At 36.8% G+C, this 25,848-nt stretch overlaps 2 protein-coding genes across 6 annotated transcripts in view; one reads left to right on the plus strand and one right to left on the minus strand.

Moving 5' to 3' along the window:
* RSPH14 (radial spoke head 14 homolog) overlaps positions 1-8,910 on the minus strand; it is a 91,939-nt gene extending 83,029 nt beyond the window's left edge. The window contains exons 1-3 of the mRNA XM_068701371.1: positions 8,267-8,910; positions 7,425-7,527; positions 7,114-7,232 (exon numbers count right to left, since the gene is read on the minus strand). Coding sequence (XP_068557472.1) covers positions 7,114-7,232; positions 7,425-7,527; positions 8,267-8,465 — 421 coding nt within the window. The 5' untranslated portion in view covers positions 8,466-8,910. The remainder of the gene's footprint in view (positions 1-7,113; positions 7,233-7,424; positions 7,528-8,266) is intronic.
* Positions 816-24,103, plus strand: RAB36 (RAB36, member RAS oncogene family). 5 transcript variants are annotated; one of them, XM_068701374.1, is made up of 13 exons: positions 816-1,255; positions 10,312-10,433; positions 11,793-12,092; positions 12,827-12,915; positions 14,037-14,125; positions 16,726-16,791; positions 17,298-17,399; positions 19,506-19,570; positions 20,170-20,221; positions 21,816-21,897; positions 22,537-22,627; positions 23,171-23,290; positions 23,525-24,103. In XM_068701374.1, the coding sequence occupies exons 4-13, from the start codon at positions 12,847-12,849 to the stop codon at positions 23,587-23,589; spliced, it is 801 nt and encodes a 266-aa protein (XP_068557475.1). In that variant the 5' UTR covers positions 816-1,255; positions 10,312-10,433; positions 11,793-12,092; positions 12,827-12,846; the 3' UTR covers positions 23,590-24,103. The 5 variants fall into 5 exon arrangements, with proteins under 5 accessions (XP_068557475.1, XP_068557476.1, XP_068557477.1 ...); XM_068701375.1 differs by lacking the exon at positions 816-1,255 and adding an exon at positions 9,102-9,192; XM_068701373.1 differs by lacking the exon at positions 816-1,255 and adding an exon at positions 9,108-9,590 and having other exon boundaries at positions 11,778-12,092.
* Positions 24,104-25,848: the final 1,745 nt, after the last annotated feature.

Below are 25,848 nucleotides of genomic sequence, written 5' to 3' on the forward strand. Positions count from 1 at the left end.
ATTTTAGGAGAGAAGCCATGGATCAAGATTAAGATGAAGCTACAAGAAAGAAACTTCTGAAGCTTACCCACATCTTGCCTTACACAAGCACGCACTTTGCACTGATGATTTTCACAATCTCTGGGCTTAGAAGTAGTCTAGGTATAAGCATATAAATTTTTGAATAGTGCATGAAGTTGGTCTCCTAAGCCTCTATTTAAAAAGTGAAAAATATTATAAGTCCACATTTTTGTATTACTGAACTCTGTGTGTCTCCAAATACCAATATGAACTTCCATCTGGCACATGCCTTTGAAAGATAGGCTTTAAAACATAGAAGTATTTGTGTTTGGGTTTTTTTTGTGCCCTTAAAAACTTTGTTTTAAAGTGCTTATATAAGGTCACTGATGGTTGTTCACCGAAGTTCTCCTAAAAACTCCATCAATTCAGATTCTCCATCAACAAGGTTCTTTAAGAACATCCTCTAACTGCAATCTTTAAAGGTCTAGGTGTAAGAAAATTTGCAACTCTTGTAGAAACAGCGTATCAGTCTTATAGGAGGCTTCTTGTTTTATTCGCTTAACTTCACTTGTTAGAAGGTGCTAGGAAAATAATATCCCTGGAGTTTAAACAGAATTTGATTTAAAACCTTCATCCCACTAATGGTTTCTGAGACCAGCTGAAAGTACTTTACAGTGCCTGGATAGTTTCATTTCTTTGATTCTCAGCATTTCTACAAAACACACCAGAAAGTCCTAACCTTTCTCATGTTGTATTTAAGAATCCTCCTTTTCAACTGTTTGAGGATATCTAAATTCAAAGTAGGGTTTTTTTAAGTGACATGAAGTATTATGTTAGTGGTGAGCTGTGACTGCCAAGAGAACTACAATTCACTTGAAGGCAGTGATTCAAGCGGTAATCATTTTCAACCTTACTAGAGAATGCAACTGGAACCAAAAAGGTTCTCAGAGGCTCAAATCATGGGTTAAGACTTGCAAAGTCTTCAGTCCAGATGTAATCAGTAATGGGAAAAATCCATCTAATTTTGTAATGAGGTATTTTAACCCTGTACTGAAGTCATACAGCTCCTTTAAGCATACGCTGGTAACAGTTACACCTGAAGGACAGAAGTAAATGAGCCAATGAGGCTGCACCTCAGGGGTATAAAACCAAACCTTTTGGTTTGGTATGCCAGGCAGGGAATATTTAGCTCTTAGTGGAAATGAGGAGGTGCTATTGCCTGCTTGTGGTGTTTGTAGTCAGGCTGCTTGACTTGGTGAGTTTACTAAAAGCTAATTATGATAATTGATAGTGCAATCCACAGAGCCAGTCTAGAATCCCTTAATATTGGTTTACTGTTAAAGTACTTGAGATCTCATGTGGTGTTCCTAGTATAAATTGCTTTCTATAATTTAATATATTATCATTAGATAATTGTGAAAAAGGTATAAAGTGAGTGTGGACTTCCTTTTCTCAATGTTTGGACTATGGGTTGGTATGTCTCCTTCACCTCTGGTTTGTGCGGTACTGTGGTCGCTTTAGAGTGATGAAAGAAAAAACAAGAAAATGCTGGCCTTTGTTAGGGCATGTCTTCAGGATAAGAAAGCTTAGTAAGAAAAGCAAAACCTGAAGTATAGTTAACTTCAAGGAGGGTAAGAGATCTTTTCTGTATAAAAATCTTTATTCAGTTGAGAAGGTCCTTACAACATAAGTACTACAGGCAACCTACAACAGAAGTTGAGAAACTAGGATATTTTGTCAAAGGACTAAAGATATTTCCTAAAGAAAAAGAGTCAGTCCTTAATTTATCATTAAATGAAGATTATTTGGGGAGGGAACAGAAAAAGTGAAGCAGTGCATGTTATGTTCCTATTTAGTTTAAGAAAAACATAGGAATGGGGATGAATAAAGTAGTAAATAAGTTAAATAATCAATTCATTTAATCATGTTCTCTGAACAGCAATGGCTAGCTATTAACTTTCTAATAACTTAATTCCTATGATGTTTTTGATTTTGATGTTCTGAGTTGATTACTGTTTTCTATTTGAAGAATTCAAGATGTTAAATTGTTTTACACAAAAAAATATTTTTCCATTATGTAAGAAAAAATTGAGGTATAGGAAGGTTAAAAAATAAAAAGTCTGTACACTGAACAGGTGCTGAAATGAAATCCTTTGGCTCTCAGTCTTTCACCTAGATAAATGATGCAATTAAATTTGCATCTATATCCTCAGTTCTCAGGTTTATCAGTGATGCAGTGCACTGCCACCTGAAAAAAGTATTAATACAGCTGGGATTTCACTTCACCTGGGCAACGATGACATTCACAGAAGAGATGTTCCATCTGCTGCAATATGAATGCCATCTGTCCTTCTATCATTTGCATTCCATGCAACAATACAGGTTTCGAAGTTAAAAAGGTATCCTTAAACAGTCCTTATCCACAGATTTGGTTGGTTATAATTTTACAAAGGTGGAATCGTGGAGACAGTGAGGGGCAGTAAAATAGAAGTGTTAATCTATTGGGCTCTTCCCAAACGGATGCTCCGACAAGCTTTAAAAATCCATTGTACCATCCAACCCACCTCAATCTCTGCCTGGAAGGGTTAAGTACATTTCAAAACAAAAAGATCATAGCTAGGAATTATTAAACTTTTCCACTATTAAATACACCTTGAGCAAAAGATCACTTTTTTTTTTTCCCACAGTTGTTTGTTTTTGTTGTTCCCAGGTCACTCATTGCATAACACTCAGTAATGCTAAATCTCAACTAACTGTTTTTACAAAGAGTGAAAGTTTTTCTAGTAATCCTTCCTCGCCTGTGTTCTTCATTTTCTGCTGCCGCTGGTTCTGCTGCTTCTTTCATCCTCTATTGAATACATACATGTATCTTATTTTTGTCTTTCTTTTGTCCATTATTTCTTGCCATTAAGTTGTTCTTTCCTCAGGAAATACTACCCTACCCCTCAGTGTTTTCCCAGTCTTAGTGTACTTCTCTATTCTTTGGTGTCTAACAATTTCACTGTTATTGGAGGGTGCTGCTATACATTTTTAAATTTAGGAATCATAAGTAGTCTGTAAGTGGATTCACTTAAAATAACCACATTTTCCTAAACTACTCCTATCTGGAGAAAAACCAGGTGGCCTGGCACAGAGCTAGCTGGAGTCATTGACCACTTTCCAGTGAACAAAAACAAATTTACTCCATGCCAAATGCACGTACAGCTTATGTTCCTTTTCAGCGACTATGGAGCATACTGACTTTTGGCTCTGCAAATTTCCTCTGCTGTAGGAAGCATCAGAAATTTAGCTGAGGAATGCTTTATTAGTTGCTAACTTCCTCCAGCTGCTACAAGACTTCCTAGATGTGAGTGTAGAAGTAAATACAAAGAGAGGAAGCCAGATGGCTTCTAGACTGGCTGAAGATGGCTGAATTACCAGGCAGAGGCAATTCATTTGACATATTGCACAGATAAAGAAATAATGACTCTTATTACCTATTGGAAAATATTTGCTGTTCTCCCTGATAATTCCTCAAATTGCCTCATAGCACAGGAAGCAATTTAAACACGTGTCTGTTTTTTGTGTAAGAAACCATCTGTAGGTGATTCCACCCCATAATAAAAATTCTGCTCAAGGAATTATATTCCACCCCTTAAACACAGGCATGTATATTTTTAATGTACAAAATACAAGCGTATGCATACATCCTATATTTTCTAGCTAAACAAGAATACATGCCTCAGAACAACATCTGCAGTAGAGAGTAACCGCTCAGAGATGCTTTCAAACACAACGTGCTAGCTTAGCATCTACACCACTCATTTTACAGACTGTATGTAGCTGACAGGCTGAGAAGTGCAGGGTTTTTTTTTCTTATTTTCCCCTCCAAAAATGTCCAAGTATATTGTATAAGAACTTGGTCTGGAGAATGCTATGCAAGACTAACTTAATCTAGGCAAGGACTTATATTCTGAATGTGTCTTGAAGGCTTTTAGTAGCACAGAAGTTGACAGAGTAAATAGTCAAAACTTCCAATCATCTCGCAGCTGAAGAAACTAAACTTTGGAAGAGAGTTTCACCTAAAAAGGCAATAATTCAAGTGTAAAGAGAATGTGAGCAGTATCGTATTTGGTGAGAGACTTGAGTACGGGATCAGAAGATAAAGTTCTGCCTGCGTCACAGATGTAAATAGTTCCTCTACATCCACTTCAAATTTCTTCATAAATAGAAGGGGGTGGGGAGGATATAGGGGATAAGTTGGCCCACATAAACATGCAGTACATGAGCACTGCAAATACATCAGGATTATGCTAAATGCTGAGGATTAATGAAGGAAAAGAAATGTATTCTAAACAAAGATACCTTTTTCTAATAGAGTAACAACTCTCATTACTTACAGTTAGAAGGAAACTTTAATGAAGGCACTGGTGCACAGAATTTACCAAGTAACTAATTCAAAAATTCGTTAAATATTTTTTTTTCTCCTCATACTACTAACTACCCTTTGCTACTTCCCTCATACATGTTTGTGTTATTGATCACTTGATTTGAAAAACCTGCTTCTTATCTGCCACCAGTACCTGAAGTGGGAAAGGCAAAATAGGGAAACAGCTATCAGCCTTAGCTCATGAGAAAGCTCAGTGAAAATGATCTGCCCTTCAGAACTGTAGTCTTCTAAATATAAGCAACTTGTACTAAACTGGGACTGGATTTGGAAGCTGCTCTTTTAGTGGCAGAGGCTTCTGCTCACCTCATCTGCTGTGAATCCTTTGCATTCAACCAAAGGCAATGTCCTGAGGGGAGAGAGAGGTGCAGCTTGCTCTCAGCTTTTGCTGAGTTCTCAGTGCACCAGAGATCGATAATCCTTTCACTCCAGGAGGCAACCTGATTCCTCCTTGTACAGTATTATCTTGTATTTTCCCCCTTATCACCAACCTGGTGCTTTATAGCCATGACAGTTCCTATCAGTGACTCCTGAACTAAGCAGAAATATTCAGGTGTCTGCAGGGATACAGATGGAACAAGGGTAGTAGACCTTTTCTTGATCCCTAAGCAGCAGTATGGTGCTCCATTATGTATCCTCTACTTTGGACAAAATATTGATTTCTGTGGAATTATTAATAAGCAATGTTTTATGTTTTGGCACCACCACGAGTGAATATTGCTTACTGCTACAATACATCTCTAAACAGAAATGATGGTTTTAATAAAATGCTTTCTATGCAACCCTTGTTCTTAAAAATTGCTTGATCTGGCAGTCTCCCCATAAAAGACTATTATTTTCAAACAGGACTCTGCTATTATATTGCAACCTTTAAATTAATACTAATGTCTGAAACACTACATTATCTTACCTTTTAAAAATTCCAGCAGAGTGTGAACTGAAACTAGTTATTGTTATTGCTGCCAAAACTTTCAGACAAGTGATAACTATCAAATTATTAGCAAAAAATGTATTCTGAGACATCTTTAATGAATAGTTCCATATAATAATAAGTATAGTAGATTTTAGAATAGATAAAAGTAGGTAAGCTTTAAAATACCTTCAACTTCCATTGAAATATTAAAAGTAAATCCTTAAAAGGATTAAAAAAAGTCTTCCCACTCTGTCCAGATTGAATTCTGAAGTGGCTGCAATTTAAATACTTAGAAATATGCTACAATGTGTGTTGAATGTCTTTAACTTTACTAGCTTCAAAATGTACTACAAATTGAAATACTAGTCTAAAGAAAAAAAGATTTTCAAAAATCTAATAGTAAGCATTTAAATATTGCTAGTATACACTTGCAATACTGGACTTAGAGAACAGATTAAAGATCAAATATTAGTTTATGATTCTTTATCCCTTGCTGTTGCCAAAATGAGTATCAACTACCAGCTATAAAAATTTCAGCTTGCACCCCACAGCTCTGTCATAGACGTTCAGCTCAAATCAGTACAGTGCATTCAAAAAGCCAGCATAAAATAATTAAACTTTATTAGAAAGGACACTTAAAATGTAACCTTTTTCCATTAAGTCTAAGAACCTAAAGGTGAGCAGGTGTTTACATAAAACATTAGCTGTTCTTTGCATTTTTAAGTCTCAAATTTGTATCGAAAAATCTTCTGTACAGCAGTTCCCAAACAGTGAAATTTCTAAATTCTACACTGTGCACACATCTGAAATTTTCACCAGTAAAAGGAGACAAGTGGTAAGCTCCTACATTAGATGTGGCTAGATATCTAGTAGTCTGAAGGTTAGAGCTATGCAGAAAGTTCAGGACAGCAGGGAATGAACAATAAGGCTTATGACTGAATTATGCAGTAATAACCTGTATAGATGAATGCTTAATAACTTCTACTGATTTACAAACATTTCCATCAACCAGAATAGTAAGGTTTAAGACTAAGATTTAGAATCTGTAGAATCTGGATACAAAAGTAACAAATCTGCATAAATTCCACTAGTGTACAAAAGATTTAGAAAACTATGTATGTGGTAAAAATAATCATGTACAATGGCCTATTCTTGTGGTGAGTTATACACTCTCAGCTTAAATTCCTTTATCTATGCATGAAGCATTTAAAAACAAGACACCTGACCCTGATGTAATCAACCTAGCTTCTGTTTATCTCACTGGAAATGAATTCTGCTCTGTTGATGTCCATTTACGTAATCTTAAACTCACCACTTATGATAGGTCAAATCTTTTGGCCCTGGAGATGCTGATTTGTCTCCTACTGTGCAGGGAGTATAGGATGACTAGCTCAATTTGGCATCTTGAAGTTAAGTGATATTTATCATATTTTTTTATCTTACCAATTCAAGCCATTTAACTGTATTATCTAGCTTTTGGTACTGAAGGGCAAACAGTATTTGAATAAAATATTGGAAAATACAAACTTCAGTGTTCTCTGAATCATCCCCAATTGTTTTTTGTCTTTTTTATTTAATTTACCACCTAAAAGCAGTATCAAAGAGTACATTTAAGAAACACTGTCTCTGAGCCCATGCTTGTAGGCATTAATAGAGAATCTGTGGAATGCACAGTGCAATTGACTGGTAAAATAAATCTGGAGAAGAAAAACTTAAATTCACCTACCTATCTCCTTTGCTGATTTGAATAATTAATTACAGATTAATCCCCTACCTTCATGTAACTTTGCCATCATTTCAAAAACTTGGTGTGTGTTCTTCCGACAGATATCTACTGGATCATCCATGAGCTCAGCGAGGGCAGGTATTACTCCCTTTTGTATCAACCCTTGCCTACAAGCATTGGAAGACAGATTTAACTATGCAAGATACAACTCAAATATTTACTAGATGCATAACGTTAATTGAATACTCTTATTTACATTGCACTTATCTTTCAAAAGCTTAGAAATTCTGTTTTTATTTCTTACAGAAACTTCTTTATTGCATCCCGCAATATTCAGTAAATTCTGGAATTATACCTACCTGCCGACATTATGCATTGCCATTATACAGAGGATTTCTGTTGTTTTTTGTCGTACAGTACTGTCATGATGCAGCAGCAAATTCTTCAGGTTCTCCACGAATCCTTTGAGACACAGTAGTTGATTTTAGTATTTCTTACCTTCAGCATTAGTTTAAAAGAGCAACACTTGTTTTTACCTCACAATTTAAGTGCAAGCAATCAGAAATTTCATCTTGTTCTGCAGGTGAAACTCTCAATGTCGTACTACAAGTACAGCAGAAACTTAAAGACCTACTGTCAAAACGCCATGCCATCAATCCTCAACGATCTTAATATTAAAATGTATATAACTACCCCCAAATAACTGGCTGATTTGACAGCTAGTGAGGATAGAAGAAAGTTCCCATTGACTTAATTTTGTGTTGGATAATGCTGCGAACCACCTGGGGGTGGGGGAAAGGAGGACAGCTACCAATTCTTCTCTGCTCCACAATAACTAAAAACTTTTTTCCTCTTTCTGAATATTTTTTCTATTTTATTTGATCTATCTTAAAATTTAGCTAGACAACAAGAAAAAAGGTTCAGTGATTCTGCACTACTTTTGTATTTGGGGAGTAATAGACCCTGTGGTGAGCATCTGATAAATTCTAAAGTGAGTATACTCTTAAAATAGCTGTTATATGGTATTATAACATGCTTTACCTTTTAAAGTAAAATAAGCAAGAAATCAAACCCCCAAAATTTTCATGGCTTTTTTCTGTCATCAAAGATATCGCAGGGAAAAAAATAGGGCACAAGAGTAAAGTGTCCCTCCCCTCAGCCATCACCACCATGTCAAAGCTTCCGATACCAGACCACTTACCTATTTGTATTGCCTGGTAGACTTTTTCTGGGTCATGGACCAAATCACAGAGTGCCATCAATGCCCGCTGCTGAGTCAGCAGCTCGGGAGATTGGATCTCCTCGTTCAGTTTAGGAAGGGCCCTCCTTCCAAATGCAATAGGTGCTTTTGTGGGGTCTATATCTGGGGGAAGCTGTGCTGAGATACGAGTGCTCGCCATCCCTAATTTCCCTGGGAAAGATTCCCCTTATCACTAAAAATACTCCAAAGTGACTGTACCTGGTGACAGGACAGCTAACGAACCAAAACAACGGCTGACTGAACGCAGTTCTGACTCCTAAGAGTGCAATTTTAGTACATGCTCGTTGTTAGGAAGCTACGAAAGAGGCTAGAATGGTTCGTCAGACGAATCTTCTTATTTAGGTTGATTTTTTTCTACTGAATTCCGTAGAATAAAAAAGCAATTCGTTAACACCTGTCTGAAAGGATCGGTGACTGCCCCCTTCCTCGGCGAGGGAACGGGGCCGCTGACAGAAACGCGTCGCCTTGAATACTGAAAACTGCTCAGCTACAAAAAAAAAAAAAAAAAAAAAAAAAAAAAAGGCAGCTGCACGGTGAAGAAAAAAAACCACAACCCTACCTAACAACAGCTTCTCTCTCTTAAGAACAAGCCAAAATTCTAAACAACGAAAGGCCCTCCGTCCCAGACCACACAATGTAAGGCCCCCATCTCCCCCCCCCCCCGCTGCCTCAGCGCCTTCCAACGCCTTTCGCGCCCGCGCTCCGGTTGCCACAGCAACCGGCTGTTTGCGTACGCCCTGCTCCGTGAATAAACACTACGCAGCCAAGCGCTCCCTTCTCTCTCCTGTTTCAGGCCTTGCGTCTATAGCGTAAATAACGCGTTTTACGGTAGCTGTTGTGAATGAGTGGCGTCAACGGCGTAGTTGGTGAATAGGAAGCTGGGGTCTCTGCTAGCGTGGGACGCGGCGGGCTGCTGCGGAGCGCGGCAGGCCCCTGAGGGACGGGAGAGTGTGAGGGAACGGGGCGGGAGCTGCCGTGGTGCCGCGCTCTGGGGTCCCTCCGCACCCGTGTCCTCTGCAAAACCGGGAGGGGGGGTTCGTGCCCTGTCCACAGATTATAAAGTATTTTCACTTGACAAAACTGGAAAACAATCAGGTTGAACAAGAGGCAATCAAGTTAGTGGCGGTGACATAGTAGGCTAGTGACATGAGGTGCAAGGAGGCAGGGGAGCGTAGTAGCTTTGGGAAGCTTTTTTTTTCCTAGTCTCTACAGCATGCTACTATAAACAGCTAAACTGCATACCAAGGGTTTCCATTGCAATTAGGTAAGCTCACATAACTGTATTCACTATTTAGTCAAATTTTTAGAATGATTCAGTGAAATAGTACTGTTCATAGGACACTACACAGGGAGCACACATCGTAGTGTTTATAGCAGAGCTTTTGAGGTGGTCTGTGTTGTCAGTGTGGCCTGACATCAGCAATAAACTGAACAGCTTGTGCTATGAAAGGTTATTTCTCTGCAAATAGAGAAGTTACTCATATTTTTCATTATATTTGAGTTACAATTATCATAATCGAAGTTCTTAAACTAGATTTTACAAAGCCAAAGTCAATCAGATCAGCTGGATTAAAAGAAAACACAGGAATAGATTGTCATTGGGTGATGAACAAAATCCATAGAAGAAAAGTATGACTAAATTAAAGTATCTTCAGGAAAGGATGCATTTTTTTCTGTATCATTTTAGAGAAGATTATTTAAAGTAGAGTTTATTTTCCTAGACTAGATTTGACTTTTACTAACCAAATATTTTTGAAGGTTCAACCTATTTCAATAGAAGAACGTGAACTTTTCTCAATGTAGGAGGGATGGGGAAAATCAAAGACATCTCGCTTCCCCCTGCTTTAACTCTGTTCTCATCTTCTTGGTGTGAGTCCTGGCTTGTCCCTCACCATAGCTTAGTATACTGATCTTAGTGGTCATGACATTAACTAATATTATACACAGTTTCTGAAGGCTTTCTCAAATCATTTGTCTATTCACAGAATCTGCAGCTGATACTGTTCCTGCACTATTGATGTAAGAAGGGGTATGATGCCATGGAGACAGCATATTCCCAGTGCTCCTAGGTGACCAAGCTCTGTAAGAAGAGAAAATTTGGATCATAGTACGTATAATTGTCAGTATTTTCAGCACTTTTGTGTTTCTTAAATCATTGGTCTTTTTCCTCTAATGGTGTGGTTAACTTGTTGGTTTGGTAATTCAATGTATGAGAGAAAGATTAAATACAATCAGTAAGTGAAAATGGCCTTTCAATTTTAAAATGTTTCTGTTTGATTACCTTAGTCCCTCCTGGACTTTGGATTCACTGTGGCTGTTGAATTGATTTTTTTTTATTATTTTTTTTTGTAGCTTAGTTTGTGAAAGCGCTCTAGTAGACAAACAGTGAGTCATCCTATGTATGACGGATTTTTACATGCCTAGGATGTATTGAATCAGAACTAGGAGAAAATGGAGAAAGCAAGTGACAATGTGATGTTCTTACCGGCTGGGAGGGTTTTCCTTTTTATTTTCAGAACTATTATTTTAAGAAATTAACATTCTCTTGAAATCATTCAATCTTGCCAAAAGGGCAGGAGCACATCATAAAAAGAATCTAGGTCTGTCTGGTTTTATAGAGTCAAAAGTAGCATGATGGCTGGAGCTATATATATATGGTTAAAATAAATACTGTAATGCCACCTTCTTTGCTGAAGAACTCATCAGCTACAAATCTGGTATTTTGTTTTGTTTGTTTTCAGTATGGCTGAGATCACATGACTGCCTGAAGTGATCCCTTACCAAAGTAATTCCTTGCAAAAGATGATAAAACATTAATTCTAAATAGTGGACTGGCAATTTTGTTGAGCGTAATTATTTGTTTATGTTTGTAAAACAACAGGAGTGTTTTTTCTTTTTTTTATGTATACTTCACAGTTGTTTTTTTTTAATTACTTGTCCACACTGATTTGACCTTTAAAATTTTTAGTGTGCTGCATGAATAGGAGAGGCTTGTTTCCTGAATGTTAGGATGCCCAAGCCTGTTCCAGCATTATCAAAATATTATTATTATTATTATTATTTTTGAATATGAGAGCTTTTATTTTTTCCCGAAATCTGGAAGCTTAAATACCAATGAAACAAACAGCAAAATTGTTTAACATCCTAAATTACAGTGTAGCATACTACATGCAGTCTAAAGTAATGAGTCGATTAACAATACTTAGGCAATACAAAAGAGTGGTAATATTTCTTTCTTCTTGCTTTTATTGTTTGGTATGTTAACAACCAAGATTACTAATGACTAGAAAGGCATTTATATAATTCCAGATGGCTCATTGGTGGTGTGTGCATCCTGACTCTAAACCGTAGATGGAATCCAGTTGAAATACTGAAAAAAATCCCTTAGGAATTCCTTTATAATTGCTATTATGCTTAATATTAACTCTGTGACAGTTCCTCATTCCTTCAGTTCCTTCTCTGCTAGGTTAGTCCTGCTCCATGTATGCACACATACAACTATCGTAGAAGAAAATGAAGCTATTAGGATGAGGAGACTGTTGAGTTTACTAAGGAGCGCTTCCTGATCAGAGGAATCCGAATGGCCGCTAAGACCAGTTTGTTCTAAAACAAACTGCATATAGTTCAGTTACTCCATTCCAACCCCGCCTTCCGATCTGTGAGAGAAGGGAAGGAAGGGAGCTGTTGCCAGCCTGTTGCTATGGGCACGCAGCAGCAGGCTGAGCTGGTCGCGTAGCTGGGATCCTGCCGCATCAGCTGTTGCACGGTGAGTCCTCCTTACGCTTTGCTGCATGATGAATGTGCTTATTAGAAACATGCTTTTGAATGCCAGTAAGAAATTGGTATTGGTACCTTATTAAAAGTCCCCTCCCCTAACAATCCAAAAGGCTTCATTGCATAACCAACACACGGTGTATCAAGTGGGATATCTTCATGCATTTGTGGCTTTTGTGTGAACGTTACTCTTCCAAGTCAGACTGTCTGCTGATGTAGTTCTTTCTGAGGTGATCTTGGATGAAAGTTTCACACCAAGAAATGTGGCAACTACCTTGTTCCTCCTTTCCTCTTCTGACCTAGTGAAATCAGATATCCCCTCACATTAATAAATGTGCTTTATGCAGAGTCATTTAAAATAATAATGAGCAGGATTTTTAAATTAAACATTGCAAAATTATTTGGGGACTAAACTGCTAGCACTTAGGTTTAACTAAGTATACAGTTCTCTGCCCTACTGCAGAATTAGGCAGTGCTTTGTTGTTAGAGGAAACCACTACTTCTTACTACAGTTGTGCACACAGAAGTTGCCCTTTTTACATGAGAATCAATTTTCTTTATCACAAAGTCAAAGAGCTGCCAGTTGTACTGAAAGGAAATGTGAAAGGAAATGTGAAAGGTGATGAGTCCATAAGGAGGGTTAATTTTTTTTTTTTATCATGTTTTCCCCCTGTTAAGACAACTTCTAAACATCTTGTTTTTCTTTACATGTTTTCTATCTGGTAGGATTGAATTGAATTTGGAGGATGAAGTCCAGCCTAAAGCATATGGTTCCCCCAGTGAGTAGGGACAGAATAATCTCCCAGTTTCCTAAGGTAAGCATTCTTTATCCATGTGCTTGGAGTTTGTAGCACCTCCCACATTAAACTATATTTCCCTTGTATTTTATTTTAATCTACAGTTGATGCCTTTTTCTAGAATTGCAGATTTTTTAAGGTTTTCTTTCAGAGATGAATGTGACCTCATTTTCCCATTCAGTGCTAATATACTTAATAATAATGTTTTCTTCCTCAAACCTCAACAGGAAGTGACTCTTGCAACAGAAATGTTATCTTATAATACCTGTTCTTTCAGCCAAACATTAATAATCACCGTGGTTAAAAAGTTCCTCCACTGAGAGGAAATGAGAACCATAGCTGGTAATTAATACTCAAAAAGACTAACTAGATCTATGTGGAGTTTTTGGTTGAAGAATTTGAGGCAATTTTCATTTTCTGTGTGTGCAGGAACCTTAGTCATGCTGTAGATCAAATGTACTGTAGAAACACAGACAGAAAAGATCTTTCTTGCCCCCAAAGAGTTTTATACTTGAAACGTAACAGAAGGGTTGAGGACAGGGAAGGACAAAGTATTACCACTCTCATTTTCTCTTTCTTTTTTCTTTTTTTTTTTTTTCAAAATATCATTTTAATAGGAATTAGCATTTTTTCACGCTTGATCTCAGCTGCATGTTTTACTTTTAGTTTTATGAAAACCATCACTGTTGTTTTCCTCATTTTTAACCTGCTAAGCTTAATTGAAAACTAGTAATAAAATCAGTTCTTCACACAAGTAAGAGATTTTAAAGACTTTGCAGTAAGAATGATTTGCTCGTGCCATTCTCCCACCTGTGTTTTTCTTGTGTGCCTTGGATTATTGGAATAATTTAAAATAGTTATTATGTTAAAGAGTGGTGAACAAATGTATTTGCTGTGGAAGTTTAGCTAGAGTTCGGATGCTGACACTCAAAGGTGGTCAAATGACCTGTTCAAAGGAATTTTTACAAATATACCTGTGAGGCAGTTGTACTGCCTTCTAGCCCAAGCTATCCCTTTTCTTAATCTTTGGTACTTCTGTGTTTGACAAGCTCTTTGAAGTATTTTTCCTTACTGATTTGACTTGTTGCAAAGTAGACATCACATAGTTTATCCCAGTCACTGTTCTCTCCTGTCTTCAGTGGTACACACCTGAGGCCTGTCTGCAGTTCAAAGAGCACTTCCATGCGCAGGTCAGAACTGCTTGTCAGCAGAGTGCTGGAACAGTTGGGTAAGTTGGTAAGAAACCAAGTGTGCAATGAAGCACATATTTTAACCTCTTCATAGCCTCCTTCCTTTATAGGCTTTTCCTGATTCCTCATGTTCCTCACTCCCATGCATTTAAAGACAGCTGAGCCCGTCCCCATGATGGTTGACAGTGAATGAATAAAATGCCTCTTCTTTTTACAAGTTTTGAAGATTCTTTTCCTGCTGGAATAAGTAGAGTTGGAAAAAATCAGGTTGCTGTTTAGCAACAAATAGCTGCACCCTTAGTTTGAACGATTAATTGACTGTTTAGCGTTGAGCCTATGCAAGTCAGCACAAAAAGCAAGTTCTAGAGCAGTTAGAAGGAATAGGGCAGATATACTGACACCAACAGAGAAAACAGGCTACATATGGAGTGTACCAAATGAGCACTTGATAAAGGCTTTGGACAGATTTAAACATAGCAGTTTTGTTCCTTGACACACATAAGGATCTAGTTTTAATCTTTTAATAGTATACATGCCGAGAAGTTGTCTTTAAATGTTTCCTTAAAACTAGATCTAAATTCTGGAGTAAATATATAGCACTGTAAAATAGATTTTTCTTTTTTATGCCTTTTTCATGTTCTTTGTTTTCTCATGTCATGTCTCTCCCAGGACAGATACTTGCACTCATTTAATTCCTGAAGCAAGGCAAGAAAGCTAAACTGTGTTAGAAATTATTCCTATTCTGTTAAAGTACATAACTGTATGTTTTAGTAATAAATGCTTCTGTGTTCCAGTGTAAAAGATCTTTCATAAAGTGAAAGATCTATGAATACTGACAGTTAGTTCACTAATCTCTTAAATCTAGAGCTCTTAATTACCATGAGACTTGTCGTGATATCCATCTTTGAATGGAATTTTTTACTCATTTCACTATCTATTAATTTTACTTTTTTTTTTTTTTTGAAGAAAAAAAAAGCCAAAATATGTCTCTCTGAGAGACATCGATGAGTTAATAGCTTTTAGAAGCATAGCCACTGTTTTACTTCCATTTAAATTTGTTACAAGTGTCATGATGATTCTGTTGGCAAGACTTGTTTTAGTGAATCAAGGCATTTTTTCTGCTCCATAACCAAGATGTATCAGTTTTTTTTTTTTTTTTTTTTTTTCCTCAGAGTAAACTGGAACACCAACTAATTTATTTTGTATATGTACAGCACAACTAAAAAGCTTTCCATTCTGGCTTTGTGAATAAAATGAAAGTACTTTCCTGTCACTTTTCCAATCTAGATATGATTATTATTAGGTTATTTTTTGGAAGGGTGTGGTGGTAGAAGGGACAGACAACTGAATACTTGGTACAGGAATTATGAAACATGTCAGGAATTACCATTATTTTCCTTTTCCATTATTCCAAGTAATAGGATAGTTCTTTGTCATTTGGGAAGGTACTCTGAGAAATTCAGTAGCTAATGGCTATTTTTAAGACTCTTGATATTCAATCAGTGTGTTAAAATTTCTAATCTAGGGAGTGTTCTCTTTTCTTTTCTAGAAAGTATTAATGGAACGCATACTTTCAAACCATCACTTGCTATTTTTTTGCCTTTCGCTTCAGGTAGTTGATTTTCTTCAGTATTGTATCACTAACAGTTATTTAGGCAGAGACATCACCAGGTTAGGGGCCTGTGGCTACCAAATTTGCATTGACTAGAACAAAAACATGCCTTCCTTTTTCTGAAATATAAGCTGTGTAGCTCACCAGTCAAGATTTAGACTGCTTAGAATCACTAACTTGAAATTACCATTGCATTCAATTGAAGATTAATTCCCCTGTTTAAAAAGCAATTTCTTAATACGATAGTATATTAAACCTCTTAAACCATTTTTGTAGCATGTGCATGGGAGATGTCAATCCAAGTTTCAGTCAACAAATAACGTTACATTCACTTATCCACCTGTACCTCCTAACATATACACTACATTTCAATTTTAAGAATGCAGGTTGAGTCACCTCAAGACCATCTGCTGCATTCTGTGGGAGGACTCAGAACAAATAAGATTATTTGTATGAAGCGAGCTTCAGATTAATATTTTTCCAGATAGTCAGGAAGTGTATTGGCTCTTGCCTTTGGTTTGTTGTGTTTTTTTGTTTGTTTATTTGTTTGTTTTCCCAAGAGACTAATTTTGCAGTGGGTTATTTTGTTATTGCTAACTTCTTGTTTGTGTACTTAGGACTTGATTCTGTATTATTAAAGTCAATGAGAAACTTGTAATTAATTTTAATGACAGAATAGTCTAAACTTCTACTCTTTAAAGGGCTTATAAAGATGTAGATACTATATGGTCTTGTGTGCAAACTGACAAGTGTATATACTTGCAAGAGCTTCTGTCCCATAGCAATATATTTAAGAAACAACATACAGAGTAAGAAATGGACTATTTCTTCTCCAGAGTTTTGTTTTGTGACCTTTTCTTTCTTACAATTTAAGATCCTGTTGCAGCACTGTGGCATTTAGTTAAACTGGAGTTGCAGATGCATGTATTCATCGCATGCTATTTAAGGATCTAAGTCAGAATTGTTTTAGTGAGAACATTGAAATGGCTACTAAAAGCATTTAGTGTTTTCAAATATTTCTAACAGGCTGAAAATATCCAAAGTGGTTGTGGTAGGAGACCTGTATGTTGGGAAAACTAGCCTCATAAACAGGTACAGTATATCTCAGCAAATGGTTTGCATCTTTTCTTTTACAAGTTCAAAGTGTATCACTAATAGCAGTAAACTTTCAGTTTACTGAGTATGTTTCCAGTCAAATATAATACAATGTAGTATTTGCCAGATGCTAAAAGTAGCTCTTGTGCATTTTGTGTCCAAGTCCATTGAACAGAGCACTGAATTTCTGTAGCTTGTTATTACCATGAGAGCCAGCTGTTTATATTTTCAATTAATTCTTCCATGTTTCCAAGAGAATTTGGTAAGTTTTTAATCTTATCTATTAATCACGTGTTCCTTTTGTATTTATAACCCAAAATGTTACTTCCTTTTTGGTAATCAGTTTCTCAGTGCTTTTATGTATGCTTCTGCAATATATAGCCACTCCACGGTTAGTTCATGCTTTTCTATGTAATTTACCCTAGATAGTGTTAGTTTTTCAGCTATTTGTAGCCAGGTGTTGCTAGTATTTCATCCTTTCATCCTTTTTTTCTTCACTGCAGATTTTGTAAAGATAATTTTAACCGAGATTACAAGGCGACCATTGGAGTGGATTTTGAAATTGAACGCTTTGAAATAGTAGGAATACCATATAATCTCCAGATGTAAGTTGAAACACTGTGTTTAAGTATCACATAGAGTACGGTGGAGTTTGAATTGCTGCAGGCTCTAATGGAATAAAAATTAAAAAAAAAAAAACAACAAAAAAACCCAACAAAACACAACATTGCAAAATACAGGTTCTCTACCTGGATTTGCAGTTTAAGTTAATAAATAAACAAATAAATACATATATACTCCTGTCTTAGCCTTAAATATGTTAAAGTTTTGTCAATGAAAATTAATTTTGGGTGTCTTGCTACATTTCATTACAGTTCTGCCTTTTTTACTCAAGTTTCTCAGAAGAGAAGCAGAAGCTCTTGTAACAAATTTGTCAAGTGCTATTGTTGTTCCATACTGTCCTTTGGATTTAGTGTGTGTTACGATCATGGAACTTGACTTTACTGGGAGAGTTTATTCCTGCAGCGATTGAAATCAACTGTAATGTGTCCAGTGACTTCACTGTCTCTTAATTGCAGCATAAGTGGTTTTCTTTAATACATAGAAGGCTGAAGCGAGTCCAAAATCTTTCTGATTTTCACCTTTGTTTATCAGCCTATTGGGAATCCTGGCCTTCTCTTACCTGCTTTGGTTCTGCTTAAGGACATCCTTTGGTATTCTAAGCATCTAGCTATATTTTTTCTGGAAAGAACATTACTGAATCTACTCTGTAGTGTGATGTAGAGCAGAAATAAGATGCTCTGTATGAAGTATTTTAGTGCATGAATCTTAAAACCTTTTTGCTTGGAAACACATTTTCTCTGAAATCTCAGTGCCTAAAGACGCAAATAGATGGCTAGTGGGATTTATTGGAAAGCACTCAATTTCCCACTGATTTCAGTGTGACTGTGTTTTTGAAAATTCTGTCAGGCACTGTCTTCTACAAAGACAGGCAGAGAGAGCTGGGGTTGTTCAACCTGGAGAAGAGAAGGCTCCAGGGCAGCCCTATAGAGGCCTTCCTGTACGTACAGGGGGCTGCAGGAAATCTGGGGAGGGACTCTTTGTCAGGAAGTGTGGTGATAGTACAAAGGGTAATGGTTTTAAACTGAAAGAGGGTAAATTTAGATTAGATATTAGAAAGAAAGTCTTCACTCAGAGGGTGGTGAAGGACTGGAACAGGTTGCCTAGAGAAGTTGTGGATGCCTCATCCCTGGAAGTGTTTAAGGCCAGGTTGGATGGAGCCCAGGGCAACTTGGTGTGGGAGGTGTCCCTGCCCATGGCAGTGGTGCTAGAACTAGATGCTTTCCAACCTAATCCATTCTATGATTTTTGGAACTTGAGTGCCTTTAACAATCTACGCTGAAACATCAGTGCTTTGTCAGCTGAAGCAAGAAGATTCACAGGCTGAACAAACTGAAGGTTGCCTTATCTACATATTCTTCAGTGGCTGGGTAAAACATTTCCATATGATAAGCACTGGTGCCCCCTCTAGCTGAGAGGTTTTCATACATGCTAAAATTGCAACTACCAATGACTGGTAGTGCTATGCTATAGCAAAACCCAAACATCTGTAGTACTGGCAGTAGCTGGGAGAAGTGTATATGGTATATCATTTTTGTTATTAAGAAGCACTTCTGTCTGTCCTTCTTTCTTTCTTTTTTTTTTTTTTTTAATTCTTCATTGGTGTCATTAATGGAGAGGTATCGTATCATAAGTTACAAGATTCTAGTGTGAGCTAAAACATAATTTAGCTAGTATTAGTCCAGAAAATAGTTTCAGAATCAGATTGCCCTAGAAATACATAGAAATTACATAGATGAGGAAATGATGCTTTAATAAAAGTTTTTTTTGTTTTGTTTTGTTTTGTTTTTTTACCATGCAAACTATGAATGTTTGAATTGTGTTTCAAAGAACGGTCTCCAAAATGACCAGTTAGAAAAATAAATAAATAAATAAATAAGGATAAAACCAAAGTTAAAATGGCTTCATTAAATAATAGGCCTTTACTGTATTTCTATCAGTAGTTAATGAATAACATGTTCCAGATGGCAACAATTCTCTGGTATCACATTCTTCTCCAACGTGTACCAGTCTGTTGCTTCATTAGCATGTTTACTCAGGTTGCGCTAGGTTTCATTAACCTGGAGTTTCTTTTTTTCTCCATTGCACAGATGGGACACAGCAGGTCAGGAAAAGTTCAAGTGCATTGCATCTGCTTACTACCGAGGAGCAGAGGGTGAGAACAATATTAATCTGACCCTGGCTGTGACAGGATATTGTACTTTATACAGAAACATATATACATACACCTATATGTGCTCCTTGGAAAGGTACCTGTAGACACAGTATGGTGGAATGGGCTCTCCATTATTGGAGAGAGGAAGAAACTGAAAACCTCATGAATAGATTACTTGTCACACCTACAAGCTCTGAATGTTATGATGATGAAGTAATAAAGAATGGCACCTGTGTCTAGAGGTGAAAAAATTTCAATTTTTGGTAAAATTTTTGCTAGACTGAGAAGTGTATACCTCTAGTATTCCTATAAGAGGCTTTTTTTCAGGAATTAAAGGGGTCCTAAAATAAAAGGAGTATTTGATCTTTACCTTTAGTCTGCAGACTATAGCACTATTAAAGTTGAAGACTGAGGATGGCAGTCTTACTGGGTGCTAGAGAAGGAAGGGGAGTAAACAAACCAGTAATCTCCCACCTCCCCTATGTTAAACCCACTGTTGCACTTTGTATATAAGCATTCTTTCTATTTAACAAGTTGAGTCAAATTGGAGAGACTTCTGATGCACTTTTTTACTTAATTTATTTTTTCTTTTATTGCAGTTATAATAACAGTGTTTGATCTGACTGATATCCAGACTTTGGATCATACCAAGTAAGTTTCTGTGTTTTGGCTTAGCCTTTACAGGTTTCGCAGGGGGGTTAATTGCCTTCTATGGCCTGTAGTTACTGAGGACTTGTGGGATTATGGGTGTGTTTTGAGCTATGAAATAAATGATGATAAGCATGTGTTTGGAATAGTTCTGAGAAAAATGCTGAGCATAAATTTGAACTTCATCTTTGGTTTGCTTTGTAGTCAGTGGAGAGAAAAATGCACTTAACAAGGAGCTGGATCCTTCCAAAACTAGACATACAGGAAGAGATGAAGTGCATCTCAAAAGTATCTGTTTTTTCCTCCATTTGCTATAAACGGACTAACAGGTTTGCGTCTGATGTCGATAATGAAATCAATGTGATGCATCTCATGTATGAAGTCTCAAGAGTCTCAATATTATATTATTTGTCTAGTTTCTGTCGTGATTCTGTTATAGTAAAACAGTTCAGTTGGAAGGGACCTTCAAAGGTCATCTAGTCCAACTGCCTCATCACTTCAGGGCTAATCAACGGTTAAAGCATATTATTGACAGCATTATCCAAATGCCTCTTCAACACTGACAGGTGTGGGCCATCTAGGAAGCTTGTTCCAATGGTTGACTGCCCTCACGGTAAAGAAATTTTTCCTAACGTCCAATCTGAACATCCCTGGCACAGCTGTGCACTGTCTCACATGTCTGTCAAAAAAAAAAATCCCCCAAAACAAAACTCAAGGTGTATATATAGGTATAGCTAAATTTGGTAGTTCAGGTACTTGAAATGTTTTGGCTATAGCAGCACACTAACTGATGTGAGCGAACTTGCTGTTTTTAGTGCAGGCTGCAAAACCCAATGTGGATCTGTGATCCATACTGTTGTTACCAGACTCAGAGCTTATATATTTCTAACATACTGTTATGACTGTAAGGCAGGTATGTGTTTCTCTACGATCTGTGCTCTGTCTTATTTAAATGTGTATTAGAGTATTTCTTTAGAGTACTGCTGTGGTATTTAACTCATTTACATAGGGCTTTGTAAAATTATATATATATTAGTGTCTCTGCTTGGTTGAAAATAATTGAAACCTGTGAACCTGATTTCCACCCCACACACACTCTCTTCCCTCCTTGACTTGTGTTGGATGACTCAAGAGGAACTTGATTGCCAGAGTAACAAAAATATAAAAGCTTATGAGACAAGAGTCATGCAGCCTTCATAGGGAGATATTTTGTAATCTTGCTGAATAGATTTCACTCTTCTTTATTCATTTCTTATCTAATCTGCTGTATTGTTCATATTTTTAACTCTGCTTCTTGTTTTTTATTCCTTATCTCTATCAAAACTCTGTCCCCTCTCCTTATACTGATAAATAATATCTCTGGGTGTTAATATTATTGCTGAATTTGCACTCTACACCGGGCATGTTTGAACTTTTCCTTAGTTGAAAGCATATATTCAAAGGTGCTGGAATAGCTCCTGTTCCCTTCCTGTCTAGAAAGAGAGGCTTTTGATACTCTCACAGAAGTTCATCCTCTTACTTTTTTTGTGACCCTATTATCTACCTTTGATATTCCATACTTCCTCTGACTGACTCTCATCTCTTTTCTGCATTTCAGACAGTGGCTGGAAGATGCTTTGAGGGAGAATGAGCCAGATTCCAGCTTCATATTTCTGGTTGGAACAAAAAAAGATTTGGTGGTAAGCAAATAGCAAGATACTGGTATGATTGATTATGGAAGATAAATGAGAGGGAAAATGGTCTTAAAATAACATGCAAGAAAGCAAAATTTGTTAAAGGGGGAAAGAAATTGTAGTCTTAGAACAGGAAGAAGAGGTAAAAGAGAAGGGGAAAAGAGTATTAAAAAAAGGGATGGGGAAAAGCTCATGTGCTTGAGTATAGTAAAATAGAGTAGAAAAAAAGGGATCCGAGACAGAGGCAAGAAGGATTAAATGGAAAGAACTGTATTTATTATTTGTCCCTGTAACTCTTCTGTTGAGAAAGATAGAGTACCAAGAATGTGAAGATCAATAACTGGGCTGTTTGCTGCTCTCTGCTGCACTGTATAGTTAGATACAGTGGTCAACCTTCTTGTTGTTTTGTTTCAATGCAGTAGAAGGTGAACAGAGTCTTCCATTTTAGAAGCAATACTAAGTAATTTCTTTTCAAGTATTAGAACATTTTTGCAATAGTGCATGATTACACAAGTTACAAGGCAAGGACAGAAAGGCCACTGTGAAAACTGTCCGCCTCACAGAATAGGTGCTATCAGTACCACTGTATTATTACTAGCACAGATATACTTTTTATCTTAAAGATATTTCTTGGTATTTACTCAGTCAGATGCTGTGTGTGAAAGGACAGAGATAGATGCTATCCGCTTTGCCAATGAGATGCAGGCAGAATACTGGTCGGTTTCAGCCAAAACAGGTAAGTTACTGCAAAGGATATTAAGAATAAAGTAACCACAGAGGCTAGTGTTAAAGAGGGAGGAAGTTAAAGTTCCTTATTTCAATACAATTTATTTATTTATCGTGTTGCATTTTGTTGCTATTAGAAACTTCAGATTTATTAATGGTTGATTTTATTTGAGCATCTGTATGTGTGCTTACATTGTCCTGTTTATAGAAAGGACTACTGAGGTTGCTGTGCAATGTCTAAGCATGTTTAATTCATGGATAGTTACATAAACACATGTGTGCACTGCTAGATATATTAGGAATGAAACAATTATGCCACAAAATGAATTCTCCTCGTTGCTAATGAAAAAAAAAAAAAAGCATGGTAGAGGATACAATATTCTGAAGTGGAAAAAAATGAGACATTCTGTCTGCAGTGATCAGAGAGAGACTGTTGGAAATGCCTGATCCTTCCCAGTATTGAGTGGTGGTGTGTTCAAGATATGCTTGTTCATGTTTGATCATGCACTGCTGTGCAGTTGCAAAAACGTATTGTTGCTGTCTTGTTTCCTAGGGGAAAATGTCAATGAGTTCTTTTCCCGAGTTGCTGCCTTGGCCTTTGAACAGTCCATGATAAAGGAGCTGGAGAAGACCATGGGACACATGGCTCAAATTGGGACAGGAAACCTCATCAGTATGTTAAATTTTGCTTCTTGTGTGTATTTTCCACATTTATGCTCTCAAGGACTGGGTAGATTTTTTTGAGCATCAAAGCCAGTGTCACAGATCTGCAAGCATATTAACTTAAGTGTCTTCCTGAGTTCTGGCATGTAAGAATGACTTGGGATGCATCCAGCTTTTGTTACCCTTAATATTGGATGGTATCATTTCTTGTGAATTGATTTTTATAACTTCTTGGTTTCTACAGAACTGGAAAAGAACCTGATGGAAATCCCAGAAGGCAACACTCAAGCCAGCCCAAGTTGCTGCTGACTGTCAGCTGCTTCTGCAAGTACCACACTTCTCTGTAGTCCTTCATAGAGCACCTGCAACAACAAAAGCTCTCAAATCGGAAGTAAAAAGTTGTATTTTTGGAAATGAGGGAGGAAAATCTTATCCAAGCTTTCTTTCTGAGCATTCTCTTACTGCTGCTGCAGGTTCACTTGTGCTGGATGGTACGGTTGTTAAGTAAACTTTTCTCTCTGTAGTGGAAACATGACATGCTTGTCTTAATGCAAGAAGATGTTGTCAGCACCATGTGCTCACCTGTCTGCCAGAAAAACTTGTAGTCAAATGTTAGGTAACTTTACTGTGTTGGGTTTTGATAATTCTCTAGAAATCTTGAGTACTGAAGTTGCATTCTCATGGGAGCAGAAAACAAATGGCAGTTCAGAATAAAGGCTGCTATCCATCTTTTTTATTTCTAAAAACATTATTAGGTCATAGCATAATGTTACTCTGACTTGCTTTAATGTATTCCAAATGCATTAAAGCAGTTGCAAAAGTGTTTTTTTTTGTTTGGTTGTTTTTTTTTTTAATAATAAGAAACAGGTATGGAAGTACACAAATGCAGGCTGCATAGTTTTCATTGTGATTTTCTCCATCCAGGAAAAATCTGTGCTTTTGTCTTTTCCACTTGAGAATCAGAGCCCAGTTATTTCAATATTTCCATGCTTGGGAGAAGTCCAGATAGGAGCTTCGTCGTTTTATCCCAGCTGCCTAATATTTTGAAAGTGCTACCAGATAAGAATGCTATAGTTTTCCCCTCTCTTGAGTAAGAAAGAATGGATTGCGTAACAGTGCGTGGCAGAGAAAAAATAAAGTTCATGTATTCCATCTTCCAAAGAGGATGCAGAATCCTTTTCTGCATTAATCTTCTTGAAGATTGTCTACACTACAGTTCTATTATGTTGCTAAGAATAATTATTGGTATTTTATTCTAATTTTGTTTGTTTGTTTGTTTGTAGTAATGTAGTAAATGATTCTGGAACCGTATGCAGTCTGAGTCATGAACTTGTTCATCCCTGTCTGTGGTAGGAACTCTGAGCTGGTAAGGTTAGATTCAATGCTGCTGCTAAACTTGTAGTCACTCTTTCTGCTTTCACTGGACAAGATAATTTGATCATGTTATGCTGGGAGCAATTTGCTCCACTGCATAGTGGAAGCTGTAATAGTAGAGAAAGAGTTTTCGCCATTTTGTGAAAAGTTTTAAAAGTACGTGTTGGTTTAGAGAGGTAGGAAAAGATGTACTCCCAAGAAGACACATGCTTGGTAAGCCCTACAGTATTTGCTGTATGAAGATGTTGTTACTGAATGCTTACTGTAGAACCTGCTTTAGAACCTGCTCTCTGGACATCCTGTTGTTACTTGGTGTGCTGGCTGGATCAAAAATCATTGCCCCAGTTCTGGCTTTTCAAATACCCTTTGACATAACGTTGTGCAATCAGTTATTTAGAAATTGCAACCATTGTCTAATAGAGAGAGATTAGCTCTGGGCACCGCTTAATTTTACATAAGTAAAGCAGCTCTGGAAAGCTCTTCCGCTCTTTGGGCAGCCGTGACTGATGCCAAAAGATTCTGCTGTTTTAAAAGTCATTCCTGCTGACAAATGACATTGCCAGAAATTTGAATGACAAATAACATTGTCTGAAATTACTGTAATATTTGCTCAGTATACATGAAACTGTGTTAGTATGATTGATTTTGGTGACTAGGTTTCAACTTCAAAAATAGATAAGTTTAAAAGGAAAAATAAAAAACCCTGTGAAAGTTATAGGGAAATGAAATAAATGCATATTGCTAAACAGAAAGACTGCTTCTCTAGAAAACTCTTTATCAGCTGCTTATGACTTCATAATTCTAAGATTCAAATCCAGAATTAAATGCTATACTGGCATAAGAAAGAGTGAAATAGGTTTTTTGTAATGCTCTAAATTTCTTAACTGCAACTGTTTTAAATATGGAGAGACAAAGAAAACCCGTGGACAATTACAAGTTACAGTTTCAGAAGATGTTTGTTCAATTATTACAAAAACTACAGTATCTGGAAAACTGAGAAAATAAAGATAAATATTTGATAATGAATCTACATATCAAGCTAAAAAAAATCTAGGCTCTCAGCTATTTTTAGTCCAAAAATTGTTTCCTAAGAAATAGAAAATATGGAAGAAAAAATGGCCTAAAGAGCCTTTACTTTTATTAAAAGTAAATTACATTTATACTTCTATGATTTATGCTATGAACTAGAGGAGC

Source organism: Anas acuta, chromosome 17 (genome assembly GCF_963932015.1).
Source record: "Anas acuta chromosome 17, bAnaAcu1.1, whole genome shotgun sequence".
Lineage (NCBI taxonomy): Eukaryota > Metazoa > Chordata > Aves > Anseriformes > Anatidae > Anas > Anas acuta.

What these genes read in the sequence shown, in the direction of transcription:
- RAB36 (XM_068701374.1), top strand. Translation starts at nt 12,847, where the DNA reads ATGAAGTCCAGCCTAAAGCATATGGTTCCCCCAGTGAGTAGGGACAGA. An exon ending in GAACAAAAAAAGATTTGGTG is followed by an intron (nt 21,898 to 22,536) that starts GTAAGCAAATAG and finishes GTATTTACTCAG; the next exon opens with TCAGATGCTGTGTGTGAAAG. An exon ending in GTCGGTTTCAGCCAAAACAG is followed by an intron (nt 22,628 to 23,170) that starts GTAAGTTACTGC and finishes CTTGTTTCCTAG; the next exon opens with GGGAAAATGTCAATGAGTTC.